Source organism: Lingula anatina, chromosome 9 (genome assembly GCF_051362555.1).
Source record: "Lingula anatina isolate TDL-2025a chromosome 9, LinAna3.0, whole genome shotgun sequence".
NCBI lineage: Eukaryota > Metazoa > Brachiopoda > Lingulata > Lingulida > Lingulidae > Lingula > Lingula anatina.
The window spans coordinates 20,275,374-20,298,139 of NC_141775.1; the positions used below are offsets into that span (position 1 = coordinate 20,275,374).

At 39.1% G+C, this 22,766-nt stretch overlaps 1 protein-coding gene across 1 annotated transcript; it reads right to left on the reverse strand.

The window, feature by feature from the left end:
• Positions 1-7,626: 7,626 nt before the first annotated feature.
• LOC106166089 (baculoviral IAP repeat-containing protein 3-like) lies at positions 7,627-19,122 on the reverse strand. Its single transcript, XM_086996333.1, has 9 exons — positions 18,159-19,122; positions 17,286-17,544; positions 16,967-17,003; positions 16,618-16,804; positions 15,997-16,202; positions 15,693-15,720; positions 15,024-15,362; positions 14,661-14,738; positions 7,627-14,213 (listed from the first exon to the last, which is right to left on the reverse strand). Exons 1-9 carry the CDS (start codon positions 19,120-19,122, stop codon positions 14,017-14,019), a joined length of 2,295 nt encoding a protein of 764 aa, XP_086852459.1. The 3' UTR covers positions 7,627-14,016.
• Between the last annotated feature and the right edge of the window lie 3,644 nt (positions 19,123-22,766).

Consider the following 22,766-nt stretch of genomic DNA (forward strand, 5'->3'; position numbering starts at 1 on the left):
CAGTGTTAATCTCTATGAAAGGGATTTTCGTGACAAATACAGGGACGTTACACAGTGGGTCATGTAAGCCTGGCCAGGTGGGGAAGAGTCCTTGACACTCTAAGGACCTCGAGCCATCAGACTCTGCACACTGTAGTGCTATCTTCGTATCACTAACAGAACTTAGGGGAAAAGGAATTCCTGAATATTTCAATGTTTACTGTGTACATGCACGTATAAGAAGACGGCGGCGGTTCTCATTATCTTGACATGGCTTCGACCAGGCAGACAGGCACCAAATTATCGTTCAAGGGATATTTGTTTTGGAAGCAGACAGAATACTTCAAACTACGCTGTTCCCAAATGTGTAGGTATGTAGACAATTTGCAATATGATGACAGTGGACTGTCACATTTTATTTAAAAATCTGTTAATATTTGGATCAGATCTTAATGCTGCTTGTGTTATTATTACAAGGGCTTCGCTACCTCAGGGGCCCTTCCGATCTTCACACGTGTATGTATCATTATTCAGTTCAGTAGTTGATGGAGAGGTATAATGTCAGCTTCAGAATAAAATAGGCGATCGCGTGTTTGCCTACCTCTACAATTCAAAGTCGCCTAACACAACAGAGGGGGGCTTCTGACAGTATTTCAATTTAATCAGCACTTATCAGTGGCAACAAGACAGTAGAGTGATACTATATGCAGCTGAGGGGATTTTTCTGACAGTAAGTCAATATAACCAGCTGATCTCATGATATTGTGACTCGACGTACCGGGTAACGAACATGAGTCATGGGTTTATATGCTCTATTGCTATCCATTGCATTTATTAAAGGTATTTTCATCGGACTTTGCTAAGAAAGGCGTTTATTTTATTGATATTGTGAGGGGATTCCTTTGTATTTACCCCAAATGACACATTATGGGAATCCCCGACCCCACCCAACTACATTAAAGAAAACACTTCATGTGCACTCATGAAAATATTATTGCAAAATGCATTTAAAATTGTAGGAAGGTTAATTTAAGTTAATGTAAAATATTTTTTTTAATTTCTTTAAAAAATGCGGGGCGTTTTTGTCTTAAACTCACCACTATATACAATATGCAAGAAACCTCAATATAAGCTGACTATATTTAATCACCACGAGTAGGGGTGGGAAACTTTGGCTTACTCGATTTTTGGAGTTCTGAGCACCTAATAGCTTACAATAGAGTGTGTTAACAATGAAAACAGCATTTCTTTTGTTTTATTGGGCAACTTCGACTTACAATAGAGTGTGTCAACAATGAAGACAGCATTTCCTTTGTATTTTTGGGCAACTTCGACTTACAATAGAGAACCTACTCCTTCATCAGGGAAATGATGGCTGTAATAGGTGTTGCCACTCGATCATCACCCTTCAGGTGTGCTCTTTAGTCAGGTATTGGTCTGGCCATTTGCGAGGAAAGATTTCGTAAATAATATCGATCTGCTTGTTTGAGGTGAAATGTTTGTTTCACGGTAGATTACATCCTGACTAAACTACTGCAATTTACCTCTTCATGAATGTCCATAAGAAAAGCAAAAACGTCTGCAACATCTTCAAAACATCTCTGCTTGATTTGTTACCAGCACACCTTGGCGACAGGCAAGACCCTTGAATCACAATCATCTGATATCCGACGTAAGATGTGAGAGGCTTTCAACATCAGCCGTCACCAGCCAGCCATGAATAGGGTCAGGGGCCGATCTATCTGATATTTATAAGAGGGTCCTGGCCCCGTATCTCGAAAGCATCGCGGGCCCTGGTCGCTATACGTCGCTATAACCTACCACCTGGCGGTCAGTGAGTGTGAACATCTATCCCGGCCTGAGAACTAGCCCGCCGAGAACAATTCTCCTTCCCGATCTCGGGGCCAACATGGCCATACAGGGTTTCACTTTCCCCACCCAGTCCTGTTCCGTTGCAAGTCCTAGGTACAAGCATGCCTGTGCTGTTCATGCACCGCTGTAACATATATTGCCCTAACCATCTGATGGGCCCCAATAAACATGATAAACACAATTAAATGGCCGGTGAATCTCTCAGATAGGCCTAGGTGCGATAAACCAGTAGGCCTAGGACTATTAGGTCCTATGCTTTGTAGGCCTACCATCCCAGAACGTTTGTACACTGTAGGCAGCGTATTAGAAGAGCTGCACTTTAAACGCTTTCTATTCAAAACAATCACATTATTTTTCGATTAGCATCAATCATAGTGGTACCTTCCTATATCATAAATATAACCTACCGCAGCTGAGTCCCAAAGATAATTCTCGATCAGCGTTCTGACACCCAGCGCCTGGTTCTCGGAATCTGTCAACGAGAACGCGAAAAGTGATGACGTTATACGCAATTTCTTCAAATTATCGACACCCTGGTTCTCGGGCCGGAATAGCGAAACCTCATAAATATTTCGGTTTGTGTTTGGTGATTTTCATATATGATCCAACTACCAAGCTAATGAATATGTTTGCTCATACATCGTATATTGCTTCATATTCATAAAGTTGGGAAAATGCGACATTAAACACACATAAAATTTATCAGGGAATGGTAGGCCTACACTCAGCTTCACAAAGTTAACAGCACGCTGCAATCTTGAACCAGCGATTAAACAGCGATGACGTTTTTTTTTCGTGGGGACCGGGTATAGCTAATATAATTAGTCTCATTTAATATTCATGTGGCCGGGTCATTACGTCAAAAGTGAAAATCTCCACTATTTGCACCAAGTCCTTGGGTCGAATCTAAATGGCGAAACGAAACTACACGCTAGCTGTGGTTTCGTTGTCGTGCGAGTCTGGAGGAAACGAAACGGGCTTGGGTCATAGCACGTGATTGTAAACTCAGATGAGAGGATTTCCTTACACATTGTTGTTTCATGAAAAGCAGAGTGTATTTCAGGTATTTTAATCCTGAAATTAAAGGATTTGCATAGTTCCCGTGTATGGGAGATAATACTTTGTACTGAAGTTGAAAACGGAAATGGATAGTAACGCACAACAACCCGTTTTCCTCACCAATCAAAATTTGCGACGAAGAGCAATTGTTATTTATCTCTAGTGTATGTGCCGTAAATGATCCCTGAGATGACCTAACCTACACAGTAATACTTGTAAATCGGCCAGAAATGTGTGTAACAAAGGGTCAGGATTTCACGCTGACACCCGGGGAAAACTAGATTTCCTTCAAACCGAAATAAATTCTGTAATGAATAATTATAATACCCATGAATGAAGTGGATTTTATCTTAAGAGGCGGATAAATAAAGCTCAAATAGTGGTCTATGGCAGTAGTATATATCAGATACCATATTATGCCGCTCGATTTCACTGAAAGTTTAACATGTACAGTACTCACAAGGCAACGGTCTGACGATGTCTATCGGATAAATGACTAAGAAATGACGTCTCGCTTTTAGGAACTAAGGTGCGAGGGGATTTTTGGAGGAATTCCCCTTTTTTATCAAAACGAGGTATTTACCCGTAGTCATAGAGAGAAATGCATCTCTATATTACTTACTCACGGGTCAATAATCAGTGTTAATCTCTATGAAAGGGATTTTCGTGACAAATACAGAGACGTTACACAGTGGGTCATGTAAGCCTGGCCAGGTGGGGAAGAGTCCTTGAGACTCTAAGGACCTCGAGCCATCAGACTCTGCACACTGCAGTGCTATCTTCGTATCACTAACAGAACTTGGGGGAAAAGGAATTCTTGAATATTTCAATGTTTACTGTGTACATGCACGTGTAAGATGGCGGCGGTTCTCATTATCTGGGCATGGCTTCGACCGGCAGACAGGCACCAAATTATCGTTGAAGGGATATTTGTTTTGGAAGCAGACAGAATACTTCAAACTACGCTGTTCCCAAATGTGTAGGTAAGTAGACAATTTGCAATATGATGACAGTGGACTGTCACATTTAATTTAAAAATCTGTTAATATTTGGATCAGATCTTAATGCTGCTTATTATTACAAGGGCTTTGCTACTTCAGTGGTCCTTCCGATCTTCACACGTGTTTGTTTCATTATTCAGTTCAGTAGTTGATGGAGAGGTATAATGTCAGCTTCAGAATAAAACAGGCGATCGTGTGTTTGCATACCTCTACAATTCAAAGTCGCCTAACACAACAGAGGGGGGGGGGGGGGGGGGGGGGGGGCTTCTGACAGTATTTCAATTTAATCAGCACTTATCAGTGGCAACAAGGCAGTAGAGTGATACTAAACAACATTGGTCAAAAAGGTTGTCCCACCCCCATTTCCATGTACTTTTATTTATAAATGATCACCTCACAGCTGTGAACTGTTAAAAATAGTGCTTTTTATTACGGATACCGTGTCTATCATGATTGATTGTTTAAAATATAGTGTGTCAATAGAAGGAGAAGGAGGAGGAAGAAGAGTAAGTGAGGTGTAGGGAAGACCAATAGTTTGCATGAAATATGACAGTGCAAGTTAACACACTGCATTTGAAATTATACAACATGTGCCCATAGCCCAATCTATACTACTACTACAAAAATAAAAGAAAAAAAAGCATATATCTAAAAAAACAACTATTAACTCCATATATAAACCTAGTGACGATGCAGCATGTCGACTGAGAATAAAATAGGAAACTATACTTTTTAAGCTGTTGTCGAATCATTGACCAAAATATCTCAAAATAGAAGACTAGATATTTTTATCACTCAATTGCATATACTTTTTGATGAATCATTGTCAAGAAAATGATAGCCTCCGGACAGTGATATGTGAAATACGCATCTACAGTGCCGCCGGAATCTCCCCTTACTTACCCTCCGGGTCGCTGCGGGTTGTGCGGACGGCCTGGCTCGGTAACTATGGAAATAACATTGTCATCCATACGCTGTTTGGTTTCTGTTAACAATAGTTCCATACCCTGCCCGTCGGGCAATTATCGTGACGAACTTTCTGCTAACAAAAGAGCCTAACCCTAGCTCGCTGAGATAAAGATCGAAGGTGAGCGTGGTCGCAATTAAGTGTTCGTCCAAGCGTTAATTGACCTTTAATGCGCGGTGGCTTCACTCTACTTTGATCACTCTACTCTGATACGGAGATTTTAAGTATAAGAACTTGCCAACAGTGATTTTTAAAAGTCGCTTTACCAAAAAGATTATGTGATGACAGCAATTTTCTTGTACATTGTAGCTATGAATTGATTGAATTTACATAGAGTTTAATTAATGAATTTATGAATTTATTAAAGATCAAATAAAACACTACTTGTACATGTAATATTTATTAGGCTTCAAACTGTCTTTCCTATATACATATTATTAACAAGATTGACATTTATTTTTATAGTATGTCCTTATATTTCTATTAGTTTTGTTCATAGACGAAATGCATTTTTTCCAAAAAGATTTGTCAGTTGTTTCAATGATAAACATTTTGTTAGCCATATCTTTAATATAGTTCAGTCTATATTTGCATATAGGATCTCTCTCATCTACACCCGTAACATTTCTGTCCTTTCGTATTCGTTCATCAATCGTAAACAACCTTCCTATCAACTGAACGCAAAAGTTGCCTGGGGAACTGGCCCGATGTCGAATTTCGAATATTTCTTTATTTGACAAGGCGACGGGTGGCCGGCCGAAAGACTGATTCCTTGATTCTGTAGGACACAAAGTAGGAACTGTTTCTCTATCATTGTTTGATATGTAATTCAAAACGATAGGAATAGTTCATCTTTACGATCTAAAGCCCAAACTTAACCAAAAGCCTTCTTCATACTTAAACGCATCAAAAGAAATTAATTTAAAAAAACTGGATTACAATCTCTCGGGCTAACTTCACTGGTTGGCACGTGTCATCTCACATTAATTAACAATCAGTTCAGGTTAGCTTTATTCATGCTGGGTAGACACAGTGATTAAGCCCTGACTATTACATAATCACTACTGTGTGACACGCGTCGTCTAAAATTAATGTTAACATTGCGATGACGCTCTTCAATCCAAACTAATCAATTGCACATAATATTAAATCAACTGACACGTGTCAACAGGATTGTTTGTGTATCTGGACTTCCTAAATGGCCAATAAGTATTTTGTTTAATATGACCTGTTTATGTCACTGATTTCCATGCCATCGTGTCACCTGCCAAGTGAACGGTATAAATCGACACTCAAATTTTCCAAATCATCACAATTCCAAGATGCCTCTTAGCGATTACGTGCGTCTGCGTATCATCGCCCTCCGAGAACAAGGGGTGCGAATTAAAAACATAACCGCACAAATGGAAAATGAAGGCCATAAAGTGTCGCGACAAGCCATTTACTATGCGTTAAAGAAATACGACGAAGGGCTTGGAATTGCAGATAAGCCACGAAGTGGACGTCCCTCAAAGATTGACCTGCGCCACATGAACGTTATAGACGAGGAGATGACCATATTAACGCAGAAAAGTGTATTATACATTTGTACAGTAATAAATACATAAATCACCTAAAGAAGATGATTCCAGCGGTACTTGAGAGAGAAGGTCGTGCCTCAGGCTACTAAACTAGCAACACATGTAATAAAGGTAATGAGACATTGATATCTATTTGATGTATTAGCTATTTAAAATTTTCCATTTTAACTACGCTTTTGTTGATCGTGACTTATTATCATCAAATAAAATTGTTATACGTGTTTTAAAACTAAGCCTGATTTGTTCTTCAGAGTTTTGTTCCAATATTTGACTTACCTTTACTCGAGTCTTCTGTTGCAGTTGATACATAACCCGGTATTGTTTGCTCGTGTCGATAGCAATCTCTTTGCATCAGCTATAATAGAAACTTTAAGTGAGGCAATTAAGAAGGGGCAGACCGTGTTCGTTGAACCGACTAATTTGGGTGTCCGATAAGGATTGCTTGGGGATTCCCCTACCCTGTAATTATCATACGGCCTCTATTGTTCGACCATATGGGGCAGGGTTGGGAAACCATACGGCCATTTGGTAAGGGGACATTCCGGCGGCACTGTAAGTGTTAGCGTAAATAACAGTTTTAGAGAAAAAGCCTCTTATAGACCTGTGTTTCGATTTATGCAGTTAACGAAAATGTCTACTAAATATCTGACATGTGTCGAATGATAAATACTAAGAAAATTGAAAGAGCACGTGGAATTCAATCGCATAAGATCCAAATACACCTGCGGCAGCAAGGAAACGATGATATTAACTCCTTAGAGATCCTTATGTCTTGTATTTATATCCACGCACACACAAAATCAAATGAATTATAATCACACCCGATGTTTTTTAAATACTTTATTCACAACAACAAAACGTGATGATACAGAAAACTACAATAAAATACACTACACATAGATTACACAATTTTATTAAAATTTATTCACAATTTTAAAGTATGTACTCTCTCTCTATATATAAAGCTTGCGTGTAGTTAACAGAGTGCTCAACTACGCGGAGCATTTATACACATTAAAAATAAATAAACACGTGATATGTGTGAATCCCAACTCTGAGTTTCACCTGTGATCGGGCATACTCTGTGGGTATGTCCGTGAAACTTTATGTATTTATATTTGATTATATATAATTAGCATTGGCCAAAAATATATATAATTAGCACCTGCAATATCATATTCCTCCATTTACAAATGATTACATCACAGGTGATTTACATTTCAGATGCCATAACTAACATTACTAGTTGTCCAGATAATTCAAACTAGCGGAGGAGATATCAATATTTTTAAATATTGATATTTGTTTACTTTAGATATTGGATCAACGGCATTTTACCTCTGTGAAAATCACAGTGAAATGTCAGATTTGAGGGGTTACATGTTATAAATGTGAATAAATGGTATTAAATGTGGTATATTAAAATACCATTTTATTTCAAGTTTAAATAATTTAAATTTAAATTAAATTTAAATGCTACTCGGTTTAGGTACATGGGAGTTGTAAGTTTCACAGTGAAAGTGACAACATGTGGAAAAAACACAAAGAACTGCAAAACTTCCAGAAAAAAAAAAGAATGCAATGTCACACTGGTTTTCCAACTCAAGCTACACTTCAGTCTAAGGCGTACTTCAGTCCAATAGATCTTTTCAGTAAGTTAGAGCATCATAAGTAACATCGCTCTCCATAAATGATCATTATGGCGGCAATTCCCAGAATACGGTTTCTTCAATTTTGATGCAAAGCTACATAATGCTTAACAGCGTATTCACCACCAATTTTAATAATATAATATAAGTATCTGGATATTTAAAAAAAATGTGACTAGCAAAGGTCTTTAAGCCCATGGGAGCGCTAAGTCACGCCTTTCAAAAATAAACCAATTAGACTTGTTTTCAAACAGAAGTTGTATTTTAGTCCCATTTTTGTGAGTTAAGGCATAGTATGTTTGGTTTTCCTTAGATCATCAGTATGGCAGCAGTGCCTAAAATAGAAATGTGCCATGAATTTCATACAGAAGAAATTAATTAAAATAAGGAAAATATTGTTTTTGCCAAAATTCATGAAATGGGAAGTGCTCAGAAATTACAGATGTTCGAGTTTTATGAACTTCAGTCATTTTTTACCAGAAGTTGTCTGTTAGTCGTTAGGTCCTATGTTATCGCTTCCCGACGATCTCTGTGTCAGTTACCATGTTGTGTAAAAGGTGAGTGTCGGTAATTGCGACACCATGCAGGGACAAACGTACTTTCACCCGATCACTGTGTATGGCCCAGAGTGCTAGATAACGATCACTTCTGTTAGCTAGGGACGCAATACAGCATCATAATCACTAGTGTCGTATTTCAAAAGCGATTCTGGTAGCCAGAAACCAGCGTCGTTTTTCCAAACGATCCAGACGGAAGAAGACACGGTCGGCGATTAGCGTCTACCCCATCGAGATAATTTTCACCGTGGAAGCCTGGCTTAATGTTACCACTGCTCCTTTCCGTGCGATAAAGTCGAGACGACAGCCGATCGATGTCTATGGCCCAAAGATAGACTTCATCGGCGATAAGCGTCCACTGCGACCAGGGACCCGTATCTCGAAAGCTTTGCTTATGGCGAGCGTGCGCAAGCATGGCGAGCGTGTGCTATCCCATATCTCGAAAGCTTCGCAAATCGCGGCCGTGCGCTAATTATGGCGAAACGTCTTTAGTTTCAAGACTATTATTTGCGGCGATACAAACTAGTCACAAAGGCTTCTGCGTATGCATAATTCGTCATTTTAATGTGTCTTTCGTGTAATTAAACAAGGAAGCAAGTTTGGGTTGCTAGTCATAAAGCATATAACAAAAGCTATAACAAAAACATGGAAGTTTATAATATATTGAATCACTTGGTACCTCTGATAGAAAAACTTGCGCTAAAGTCATGTTTTATGATGCATAAACATTTCAAAATTAAACGTTTCATACATCATTTTCTATGTTCTGATGAATATAATTTATCTGTGTAGTCTACTGATAATAAACATAAATTTAAAAGTGCCATTTTCTACACAAAATGAAAATGCAGAAACAAGGCATTCGGTCGCACCGTGGCCTTCCTCAAAATCTATTATTGAGAGACTGGACACTACTCGCCAATGCGTCAGTAATTGTGCCAGTCCAAGCTTCGCTTATTGAATTGTTTTTTGACATTTAATTGGTGTCAAACACTTCGAATATCATTTTTTTTAATATGATATTCCTATAAATAAAAACGTCTTGATTATCGTCATGGTGAAAAAAATATAATTTAACTGGTTACAATAAAGGGATTTATGTGTGATGAGGGTATTAATGTGATGTAAGATGCCCAGGGAAAACTCCCAGGGACTAAGATAGGGTGATAGAAAGATAAGTTCCAGATGTTTATTCCCTAATTACAGACAGGATTTCTCCGCTTTGTATTTCTCGCTGTTAAGTTAATTACTACCAAGTGACACTGGTCAAAACCTGATTGGACAGTACAACCTAGTCTCATTATGATCAGCCAATCAGAATCATAAGGAGTTCAGCTTCAGTACATGCTCAGGAGAGAAGAGTTTTTAGTGAATTTCATAAAGTTTCTCAAAGTTTATCAGTACCACAAGGAATATCAAGCAAAACGCAAGTGTACCATAAAGAGGCGATCACCAGTTAATCAAATTCACAACAAGGGTGAGTACCTAAATTTTAGAACCTGTTTGAGTATATAAGCTCAAAGTTTAAGCTATTGCAGTATTTAGTGAATTTTGCATTCAGTTTACACAGAACTTGACTTGTCTCGCATTATTCAGAATGGTTCACAAGGTTTTAGCACTGGGTCACTCATACATTCGTAGGTTAGGGCAAACTGTAGAAAATCTGCAAGAAGACTATTTTAATCTGGGTTTTGATGGAACTACATGTAGTGTACAAGTTGTCTGTCATGGCACAGGGGGAGGTGTAATTAGTAAGGGCCCTAAGTCTCTTAGAAATGAAATGCATATGTTAGCTAGCTATAACCCAGATGTAGTATACCTTCAATTAGGAGGCAACGATTTGGCTAAGAAATATGCAGATCCCTTAGGAACTGCACAGGAGGTATTGAAATTTGCTGAGGACTTGATCAGTTTCCCAAGCGTTAAGTTAGTCATCATTGGACAACTGCTGCCACGTTATGTAGATACAGGGTCTTACAATGAAAAGGTAGTTAAAACAAATTTACATCTCAAAGCATATGCACAAAGTCGCCCCAACATATATTTTTGGCATCACAGGGGTTTCTGGAAAGATTCACGGTGCATGTTTAGTAGAGATAGGGTACATTTGAAACTAGCCTCGGCGACTCCTCTCAATTCATGCACTCATAAATTACATTTTGTGTAATTGTGTTCTGATGTCTTCACTTTATGCGGCAATCGATATTAGTAGAGTTTGAGGTTATAATTGCGTTGCGTTTGCTAAGGCTTCGAGATAGCGTGGGTGCAATCGCACTCGCAGATAGCGCGGAATCGCCATGCTCGCGCCCGTGCGCAACATAGCGAAGCTTTCGAGATATGTGGCCCTGGCTGGTTGCCTTCACCACTAAAGTCGGACGGAGATTTACGCGCAAGTCTCTCCTCGCCGTATTAGGCTAAGTTCAGGCCTATGGAACTTCATAGTTACACCTTAAAAACGCCAAAATGAAAACAAGAGATAACTGTACTGAAATGAGTTTCTTTTGTTTTCCCATTTTCAACAACAGCTGTACGCGAGAGCCTCTCCTCGCCGTGCGCCAGGCGGTGTCTACGACGCATACGTAGCCTTCACTGTAGAAGTCGGGCTAAGCATTTCGGTCTCTTTTCGCCTTGCAGTGAGGCCACTACGACCGCAGATCGGTATGTACGGTAGCTTTCACCACGAAAGCCGATCTATGTATTACGGCCGTGCGCTGCGACCGAGGTGACCGCTGCTTATTTTCTACGAACAAATCTACTAGGGCAGGGGGAGCAGTTTATGTCTTTGGGTGCTGGGCTCGATATCAACGGTTGCATGGTTGCGTTTTGCAACCAGTTTTTTTCGTTCAGGCAACCCAATCTTGACCAGCAGCGGTCCGACAACGCAATTGATTTCCGGGCACGTAGATGCGCCGATACACACTGTTGGAAAATGAGTACGTTTTGTTATTTAAAACCATCCTCAAACAAACATGCGAGTTATATGTAATCTGGACGTACCAGAAAAAGCAATTATTTTATTCGTTAGCGATCCGAGGGAGACGGGAAGGGAATTTTCATTTTCTTTCAAGGGACTGGAAGATCGCCAGTGGGAAAAACGTGAGCGATCTGAGCGCGACGATAGGGCATTTTTTATACTAGTTCAAGGGACTTCGTTACTGGATTCGTTAGCAGGAGAACGTCAGCGATCCAAGCCAACCTAGAAGGCAATTTTCAAATCGTCAGCGGGAGATAGATAGCGATCTGAGCGAGACACTTAGGCAATTTCCATATTTGTTCAAAGGACTTTGTTAGAGGAAGATCGTCAACGGGAGTTCAACAGCGATCCGAGCGAGACGATGAAGCAATAACCATGTGGTCAGTAGGATGCCATAAGCGATCCAATCGAGACGAGAAGGCAGTTTTCATATTTGTGCAATGGGGTTCATTAGTGGATGATAGTGCGATCGTGAACGATCCGAGTGAAACAACGAAGCAATAACGGCAATATTTATTGCAGACCTTCATTGCTTCTGTTTTTCTGTTATTGAAAACCCTACGATGCTATTGTGCGCCTCAGCAAAACTAGCGGTTGCTCTTAATTTATTCCCCTGTTATCTTAAGGAATGGTAATGACGATGTTGTTCCGCGTGCTAAGTCAACTGTACCGATCGTTATCTTGCACCTTGGGCCGCACACGTAGTACTCAGGTAAAGGTACAACATAAAAGGCAACATTGCCGCCTGTCAGATTTTTATGAGCCCGAAAACGGCCTGATGGCCGATTGTTAAGTTGTACGAAATTCACGAAATCAAAATCGTGCAAAATTGCTCACTGGTCGCAATTGATGGTTCATAAAAAACTCCAGACGGCCGATTTCAAGATCGTTGGAAACTTAGGAGCCGTTCGACATTCATGGCATATTGTCATAATACATAATCACCGCCAATCTTCAACTATGCACTGCAGGTTACATGGATATTCAGAAAATGACTAGATAAGGTCTTCGGGCCCAAGGAACTTCAAAGTCACACCTTAAAAACGCCAAAAGGTAAACAAGATATAATTGTACTGAAAAGAGTTTTTTTTTTCAACATGTCTTTTACACAAAACAAAACAAAAAAAACAAAAAAAAAAAACAAAACAAAACAAAAATCAACTGTCACTTTTATATGATCATCTAAGAGAACTATTGAGATAGGAAAATATTAACAAAACAATTTTAAATGTCCATTTTGCTCCATACTGAGACTCTGAACATAATAAATTATTGGATCCGACAAACTGCAATGATATGAGTTTATTTTTGACACTTTATGAATAAGGCCTATACAAGTTGTAAAGCAAAATATGACACACTTTTTATGTTATCTGTATAATGGATGAACTATGTTAAAAAAAAAAAGAAAGCATAATTTTTCTAAAAATGGTCCGATCAAGCAAATCTTTGAATTCGACCTGTATATTATTAAGATATCAATACATCATTACTGCCAGTTTCAAGAGAATAGGCCCAACGGCTTTCCTTAACATGTGTTATCAGTGTTGCATATATGCAGAAAAAGCGAAAAACGGCATAAAAAAATAGCCCAATCATTCTGAATTTCGAACTCGACCTATATTTTATAAATATTCATTAGTAACAAAAATTTTTAGTCAAAAGGTAAAACGGTTTTCCACGTTTTATTGCTGAAAGTGCACGGCAAAGGCGGCAACGGCAGACGTAGGTAACGGGTATATGTACGGACACATTTGTGTCTGTGCATAAAAAAGAAACAAATGAACAAATATAAACAAAATACACTGTGAGCCATACAAATAACCCATAAAAAGTTAATCATTCAAAGGTCCATTAAGATTTAAGAAATTTGTAGGACACCCACTTCAATAAGTGTATGATAATTCACAACATTTACTCACACCGGTCTAAGATGACGGTATGAAAATATTGCGGCTTGTGTTTGAAAATCCAAATACCAAGCTAATGAATACTTTTGCTCAGAAATAAGAGGCGTTCAAAGACAAATTTGTTGCATTAATAAATCAGGATCATCAAACTGATGCAGCAGTCTCAAAACACCTATGGCCATCCCGCACGAAAATGCAGGAGTATCGAAGTAGCAAAGAATCATTAACGCAGTAGTGGTGTGGAGCATATTTGCAGTAGAAATGCAGCATAACCTACTGCAATTCTGTACTTCGGTTGGTGTATTCATGGAATGGACACTTTGCCATGTTGGACTCTTAAATTTTCATTAGATTTGAAATATATCCAGACATCGCTATTTCAAGATTAACAGCAATTTTAAGTGTTATTCCAATTGTGTTTTCTTTTTCCCCACCTAACCGTCCCAAGGACGCTATCTACGATCTTCTTTAGCTTAATATCGACCTAACCGTGCCCTTGATGGCTGCTCGGCAAATGGCACAATTCCTCAAAGCTGGTGCGCACTGGACACATGCGACAAGATGGCCGCACGGCAGAAATACCACGCTAACTTCTTCATCCATACATATCTTACACGTGCGCTCTTCCTTCAGCCTCTTGTTCTCCTCAAGCAAGGACTTGGTCTCTGGAATTAAATTGGTGCAACCCTATTTGTAATACCGTTGTAATGTACTCCATTGTGTATTGGACCTTTATTAGAGATGATGTTATGTTACCATCAACGTTAAGTAATATTATGCAAATAAGCAACATTAGCAAACAGCATTTATGCGCCTAAGCTGCTATCTTGACGTATGCAGTTTATGCAGTGCTGTCAGTAGAACAGTAAGGGCATGCATCCTGTATCTATCTAACTCACTGTGTCTTTCCTTATTGCTCCTCGGTAAACATGTGATACGTACAATGACTTTACCACCTAGTTAAATGACCTTGACGGGCATGGCCTTGATCAATAAAACCCCGTGCTCAGTACCCTGGCTTACCAAGGTCGTGTTGAATGTTAAAAGGAGCGGGTACTTATGACTTACATGTATATTATCAAACACATCAACCCTAGACCTTAAGTGCTCACCCCTGTCATCACTATCTTTTGGTACCGGAACGTCTTGTTTCTTCTTTTTCTTTTTCTTGTCCTTTTCAGATTGTTTCTCTGAAATAAAATAAAATAAATGAATTGATATTCGGACTGAACGATTCTGCATGTGGAGGTCACAATGTTGACGTTCGGAAGAACAATATGCGTGTTGAAGTAAATCATTGAATTATATTTTATAGTAAGTAAAAACTATAGGCGTTGATGAAGACACCTAAGCAATGAAATCAGTAAAAATATTTAATCTATGTAGAGAAATATATTATCTTTGTTTTAATTATATAGTTTAAACACAGTTTAAACATAGTGTTATTTTAATAAAGTTAAAACTGAAACAAGTACGGGTATTCTGTGTTTGTGATGTTTTCTGGGCTGTTTCACGTGGTGGTGCTTCAGACAGAGCTGCGTTTAGTGACTGCTGGCCAGGCTCTTCTTGGGGCATTACTGCCATTGCCGCAGCAGCTTGCGTCACCTGCCGGTTCATTTCATCCTCAATATTTAAAACGGCATCTAGTAAACTTGCTGCACTGGGAAAATCGTCTCCTGCATTCCGCAACCTTTGTTCGATCGCTTGACGCACTGTAACTCGACTGAAACCCATATCTAAGACCGTCTGCACTGTTGGGGTGTCCAGGCGGGCTTTAATCTCCCGGGCCTCTACATGGTAACTGCCAGGCGCACCTGCATGTAAACAAGGCTCTGGTCACGTGATGAGACAAAAAGCATGCTCAGCTATTCATTTACAAGCATAAGATGATGTTTCGCTTCAAGTTATTGATTGTTTGATGAGGTCCAATCACAAATAAGAACAGTAATGACTTGTTCATTTACCTCAAATATATCTACCAATTTTGCTCATTCAGTGAAGAACAATAGAATACAATTGAAATATCTGCATCGGTTAAACCGGATGTTTTGTTGGCGTTGTTTCTGTCTATCTATGAAGTTGAGTGCTGCTTCAAAACTTAAGACATCTAGCCAGGCATATGCACCGAGTAAATAATGACTAACCTTGTGGTCTTTGTGCTTGCGTTTGAGCCTGGGGAGGATACATTGAATAAAACAATATCAAATCAATATAAAAAATCAATAAAAAGGCATAATTAATATTTATGGCAGTTGCTGACATGGTTTGCAGTTCTCCTTTTTTTCGTTCATTTAGTAGGACGTGCTTTTAATGCGAGTCATAGAATGCGTCTTGAGTGACAACATCCGAATTATTAAAGTAAAAATCAAACATGGCCTAATGCTCCAAGTTACAGCAATCATTTCAACGTAATCTAGCCTAAAACGGTATAGTTTATATCCTTATAACATTAAATGATGTGGTTAAATGTACGCTTACTGGGTTGTTTGGCGACGTCTGTTCCTTTATCATATGAATAAACGCATCCCCCTTGCACTGGCGAACAAAACCACAACGTGGGAACCAACGCGCATGCTCAGTCCAAGGATCGTCTTGTGGTTCCCAATTCCTCAACCCTCCGTCACAGAAGAAGCATTTCACGTTGTCACCAAAGCCTGTTTTCAACAAATATTGAACAAAAATCATTACGTTGCAACCATAAACTGAATGATCCCTATTACTCTTCTAACCAAGATTATATGATGGGCCATATTTATATGTCCAATATTATTCATAAGGGATACGTTTATAAGTTTATTATTAAGGCCTATTTAAACAGATCGTAAGAGCTGTGGAGTGACCTTATAAGTTCACTTTCATCCTTACATACTACCGGGTGCACAATATGGCTCTGCTATAACAAAAAGGATGCTGGTGTGTTTTTAATATTGGCATTATAGCTTATGGCACATTTATTACTTTGAGGGGGTCTCGTTTCTTATAAATTTGGCAAACCCAAAGGATAAGAGCTTATATATATAGTAATTACCAATTAACGAATATATTTCAGTCAATAATAATTGGACTTACCGGCGTAAAAGAACCCGGCCCTGGCGAGTTCTTCAGGACGCGGAATACGAGATGGCGGCCAGTGAGCAAACGTCTGAACTCGGGTGTTTTCAATGGCGTATCTCTCGTGTCTGGGTCTCGCTGTTAGTATCCCTAGTGTGGCTCCATTTGTGGTGTCTATGGGGTGAAAACATAGAAAGGGTATCGACTAGATAAGTAAAGACAGTTTAACGGCGTTCAGTATCTGTGGTTTACGTCATTCCACTAACATGAATTCTAGATGTACTGCACTGTGAACAAAGATTCGAGCAGAATCAGTGGGCCAGCCTATACTGTATCCCGAGTGAGAAACGCACGAATGCAAGGATACACGTAACAGAGCATGGCAAGGCCTGCTGATGTTCACCCTGTTGACGGCAACTTGGTGTGATGCAGAGTTCATGTTTTAATCGTTTGGCGTTGAGCTTTGCACTCGCACTCTATCTAACAACTCATTTTTCGATTGGAAACTTTTTTATTCAGGGTGCAATTTCCAGGTATCAATTTTTTTAAAAATAAAATGGCTGATATTATCATGCTTCACAGCAATGTGCTCAAAGTATAAAAAAAAATCTCACCTGGAGATTTCAGATTTAAGATTACTTGTTATCAGCTTAAGGGTATCGTCTTAATTGGTCAATATACATTACATTGTGCCACATGAATATGATTTACTAGGACTTTTACATTTTGTTCGTGTGGAACAGTTTGCCAAGAATAGAATTGTTATTGAGTCAGACTTACTCTCTGGTCCCGTTGTGCTACCTCCCACAGCGTGACTTTGTGATTCCGACACAGCAAGAGGAAGAGCTGTGCTTGGTTCTTCCACAGGAATGTTCCCAACTTCCAGACCCAGGACGAACGGGCAGGTTGAAAGATATCTGCGGTGTTCCTGCATTGGTTGGTCACCTAAAACAAATGTTAATGACTGACAGTCCACGATCCATGTTATCCTATGTTAATGACTGACAGTCCACGATCCATGTTATCCTTCCGACGCTGAGGATTACTGTGCCCCAAATGTTTTGCTAAACCAGCATTTTAGCTACAAACCAATGTTAAAATCAAGTCTGTCATGAAAATATTGCACCACTTTTAAAAGTTTCGAAGAACGCTTTGGTAAATTTTGGAATAAGCACATTGTACAATTATCTTAGTCACCACTCCCGCAAGAAAATGCAGTAGTATCGAAGTAGCAAAGAAGCATTAACGCAGTAGTGGTGGGGAGCATATTTGCAGTAGAAATGCAGTATAGCCTACTGCAATTCTACTTCAAAAATTACATAGGGTTGCACAGAGGAGGAGCATTAATGCAGTAGATTAGCAGCATGATAGAAGCATGTTTCAAATATGCTTATTAGCTCCCACATCGAAGCAGATTTGCAGCATGTTTGCAGTATGATTGCAGTAGTCTACTGCGCTGGAGTATCTACTTCGTTTTCGTGCGGGCTGTCTTGTTTCAACCATTTGTAAACAAAAGGCAGCGATTGCATTACGTTATACACAACAAAAAGCACTCATACCTGGTTCCCAATTCCTTAAAACCCCCTCACAGAAGGCACACTGTACCCGGTCCCCCGTGCCCACATAGAAGAAGCCAGCTCTTGCCAAGTCTCTGTGTCGGACACTTGCTCCACTGGGCCAGTTGACGAAAGTCGCCAGGCGGTCAGACTCGTTCCTCATACGAGGAGGGACGCTCGGAGGCCGGTGAGATGAATTTGATGGAACTGATGTGTTTTCGTCGAGGTTTTCAGGGGAAGGGGCGGATCTGTTTTTGTTAGAGCGTACACCACTAGCGACCCCAGCATGAGTTATTGTGCTTCTTTCCAGCGGTGTTGTCTGCGGGGTGGCGACATCTAGTGAACTGATGCCCAGTGACCTGGATAGTGCTTGTTGACTTGACAGTAGTGAGGTAGCATTGGCACCATTGTCACTTGGTGTAGACCTGGCGTTTGCTAAGTTCAGGAAAGGGTCAACATTAGCCCCTGTGTTGTCATTAGAAACAGCGCGAGCTGAGGGGAAAAGGGGAACATTTTCTGTGTCAGTCCCTCTCACCAAACTACAATCTGGGTAGAAATTACGATGTCGCACAGCAGGATCATCCCCACGAGCCCACTCCCTCAGTCGCCCGCCACAGCTAAAGCAAACGACTTCATCTCCTTCTCCAGAATAGTAGAATCCAGCGCGTGCAAGGCGCGTGGCAGGCACAGGAACTGAATGAGGCATATCTCGAAAGGTCTGTAATCTAACAGCTTCAAAACGGAATTCTTCGCCTCTTTGAAAAGGTGGACCATTTGCCTTCCGTAGGAAGTATTCATGAAGATGAATTGGAAATACACTTATGTACATCCTTTCTTGGTTGCAGATATCGGCAAAGTCTTTGACAAAGACTCTTAATGTAGAAACAAGCTTTGCTACACGTATGTAGAAGAAGGCAGCCACCAGTTTACACATGAGTGAATAAAGAAGTTGTAAATCACAAGTCATGCGGAGTTTATATAAATGATTACTGTATTTTTTCAAACATCGTGACACAAAACCATGCACCAAACAGCATGTACAGTTATTTAGTATTGTTAAATCAAAATATTCAGTGCTTCGTCGGCCTTTAGCAAACTTACAACAAACACATTTTTGCTTATAAGATGTTTTTGTGAGATGAGAATCGCTGCTGTCTGTAACAAGAAGTGCAGAGATACACTGCTCAATCAGTTGCATTACATCTCCAGTAGGGCCAGGTACTGATTTTGTTATCGCAGAGAAGGTAGATGATCCAGGTGACTCCTTGAAGTTAGAGGGAAGGACATGATCAGATTGTGGTTTACTCGGTGAATCTTTGTGTGTTGCAATGTCCTGTATTTCACTTGTATTACTTCTTAGACTTTTCTTCTCAACTCTTTGCGCACATGAATCTGTTATTTTCGTTGGTATTATGGCAGATCTGCAATTTCGGAAAGGAAAAATAAGTACTACAAAATAAGAGGCTAAATGCAAAAAAAGTACACGGCTTCAGTAAACGCACAGAATGATGCTTAATTAAAACCGAGCTACTTTTTAAGCACAGTGATTTCCCAAGGAAAACACTCAAGCAGAGCAAACTTGTCCCAATATAGTAGTGGTTCGTATACTTCCTTGACACTCAAAGTTTTGTTGTTCTGACATGACATCTTAGCATTGACCGGTATGTTACGGGTAGGAGTGGAAATTAACATATTGACACAAACTTGCAGACATGGATTGTAATTTAAAAGATTAATTATTATTGAAAACGTGATACTTTGTTTATCAATACTGTAACTGACTTTATCCAAAAAATTTTAAAAAAAAGTGTTATAAAGTAAAAGTGACAGTTTTATGTCTTTAGTGAACTAGTGAATTTTCTTAACTTGTTATTCAGAAATACATTCCAATAAACTTCCTTGCAAGGTCAGCTAACACTAGAATGAATAAGTCGCTGTAAATATGATGGAGTGAAGTTTTAGAATAGACAGGCGAGGTGATATATACCCTACATATATTTAGCCATCAAACATGTCCTACTGCTAAACACTTTCAGGCTAAAAGGGTGTACCATGTTTAGGTGCAAAACATGCTTAGGAGCTAAATGCGTTGAAAAAATCAGACAAAGCAGGCACTTGGATGTTTTACAGTGTACGTTATAATTGTGTACCTGTGTTTTGTATCAAAAATAAAACCATTTCAGGTCATTTGAATGTCTTTCCATGCAAGAATGTTGTCTAACAACTGGGGTTCATTCAATGTTGTTATCTGACGTTGATCCAACTTTCAAATGAAATGTATACCCAACGTATTATCAACGTTATGGTTCAACGTCGTTGAAACAACATAATTTGCCCGCTGGGTTACCCCAGACATCGCTTTATTTCTGATCTATTTTACTTCCTCATAACAGAAGCAGAATGGCCGTATGAAATATATGTGCCCTTCACACTACTGAAGTCGTATACAACCTTATCATATCTTCTCAGCGGTATAGGATAAAACAGCTGAAATGTTGCCACAGAAGAGAACCGTTTGGTCAGACTCACAGTCTGATTGCCTCGTCTTAACAAATAGGTCTACGTGGACAGCTACGAGTTGACAGTCGAGGATTTGGTTGCTTGGTTTGGCGTAATTGTCGAACTTTACATTGACTGCAGTGTACATATTTTGCCAGGGCTGTATATATTTCATTTGACTGTGGACTTTAATATTTTTTTGTCGATACTCAGACATTTATATTGAACTTTTCTGATTGCACTGTTGCATAAAATTGGACTATTATTCCCATTGACTATTGGATTTGTGCATATAAAGACTTTTGATTAACTAATTTAATACCTGTACATATTTTTTCATCAGTAATTTGTATATTTGAGGCTAGGTATAATACAAACAGAACGTTGTTAGACTTTTTATATCATCTAACATGTTGGTTTGGTGATTACCAGGCTTAGTAGGAGTTATTTAAAGTAATGAATATCAAATAATTTATTTTTTTTCTTATCACTTTGATTATTTACAGTAATTTGACTAATTTTCTTATTATTTTTTGCAGACAGTTCTAAAAACACCAATTTTAGATCACAGTTGGCGATATCTCAGACTATTGGATTGGTTCTAATTAGTGAACTAGGTCCACATAAAGACACGGAGTCTTATAGTACTATTTATCCAGCAGATTCTCTCAGGTAAGTGATATTGACTTAGGGATTTTTTTCTTGTCTGGGGGAAAGGGGACCTACATTTCTCCCGATGTGTGAGTTTTGAATGTGTCTTCAACTGATTATGAATATGTTGTGTTGATATTGATATGATGGTGTGAAATCATGACTGTGCATTGATGCTTTTGATATTTACTTGACAATGAAAAAATAAACATTTTGACTATTGTGTTGTTATTATTCATGAATGAATGTGATGTATATATATATATTAGCTAGCATCTGGCATAAAAGTTTTTGAGAATGGCCTGTCCATCGTCTTTATTAAGGTCAAGAAGCATTGTAATTACTGGAATGCCTGAACAAATTACAGACTCTGAATTAAAAGACTTTTTAAAAATTCATCTGGTATCAGAGTTTATAATAGAATACATCCATAGACCTGACACAATATTGGGTGCAATATTTGTAGTATTTGAAGATGCTGCTTTAGCGACAGAAGCCATTGATATTCTTGATAAAAGAAACTATGATGGTCAAACAGTTGATGTGAAGAAAATAAACAAAAGTATGGAAAGGGATATACTGGATGCACTAGAAATTAAAGAATCAAAACTGTCCGAAGTGATAGGTATGATAAAGTCGTTACCAGCTGATGATATTGTAAAAGTTTACGAGGAAGTAAAAAGTTTGTTGCCCAAATCATCAAAACCAAAGCTTCCAGCAAATAGTACCCCAAAAAGGACCCCAATTTTTAGAATACAAAAAGGCAGCACCCCAAGAAGGTTACTACCAAAGATCCCAACTTTTTCAACATCAGGGTCAGAACTCGTTTCATATACGCATCCGCCCCGTCTACCTCTTTTTTCCGGGGATTCCAAGGATGCTAGCTTTAAGCAGTGGTTGTTTGAAGTCAAAGCTCTTCGACGTGACGGTATTTATTCCGATGCCGTTTTATTACATGCGATCAGAAGGTCACTCAAAAGTCCTGCGTCTGATGTTTTATATCACCTTGGTGATGTAAAAGAAATTGACCGAGTTTTGGAGAAATTTGAAAAGGTGTTTGGTGATGTGTTGTCATCAGGGGCAATATTACAGCAATTTCATTCTTCTAAACAGCATGATTCTGAGAGAATTGCAGCATGGGCCTGTAGACTGGAAAGTTAAGTTGCGCAATTACTCTCCATCAATCCACCGGCAGTAACAGGCACTGGTGCAAAGTCCATGTTGCGTTTGAAATTTTATTCTGGGCTGCATTCTAACACTACCAGGCATCTATTAAAAATAAATTTGATGATGGTGCCACATTCGAAGAATTATTGGTGGAAGGAAGAACAATAGAGATGGAGGAAAGAGAAAGATTTCATCTAGATGCAGCTGCATCTGACATGCAGTCTGGTGGCTTAATGAAAGCAATCAATTCTTTAAATCGTAGGTTAAGTGGGTTGGAAACCAGTATAGGACGGC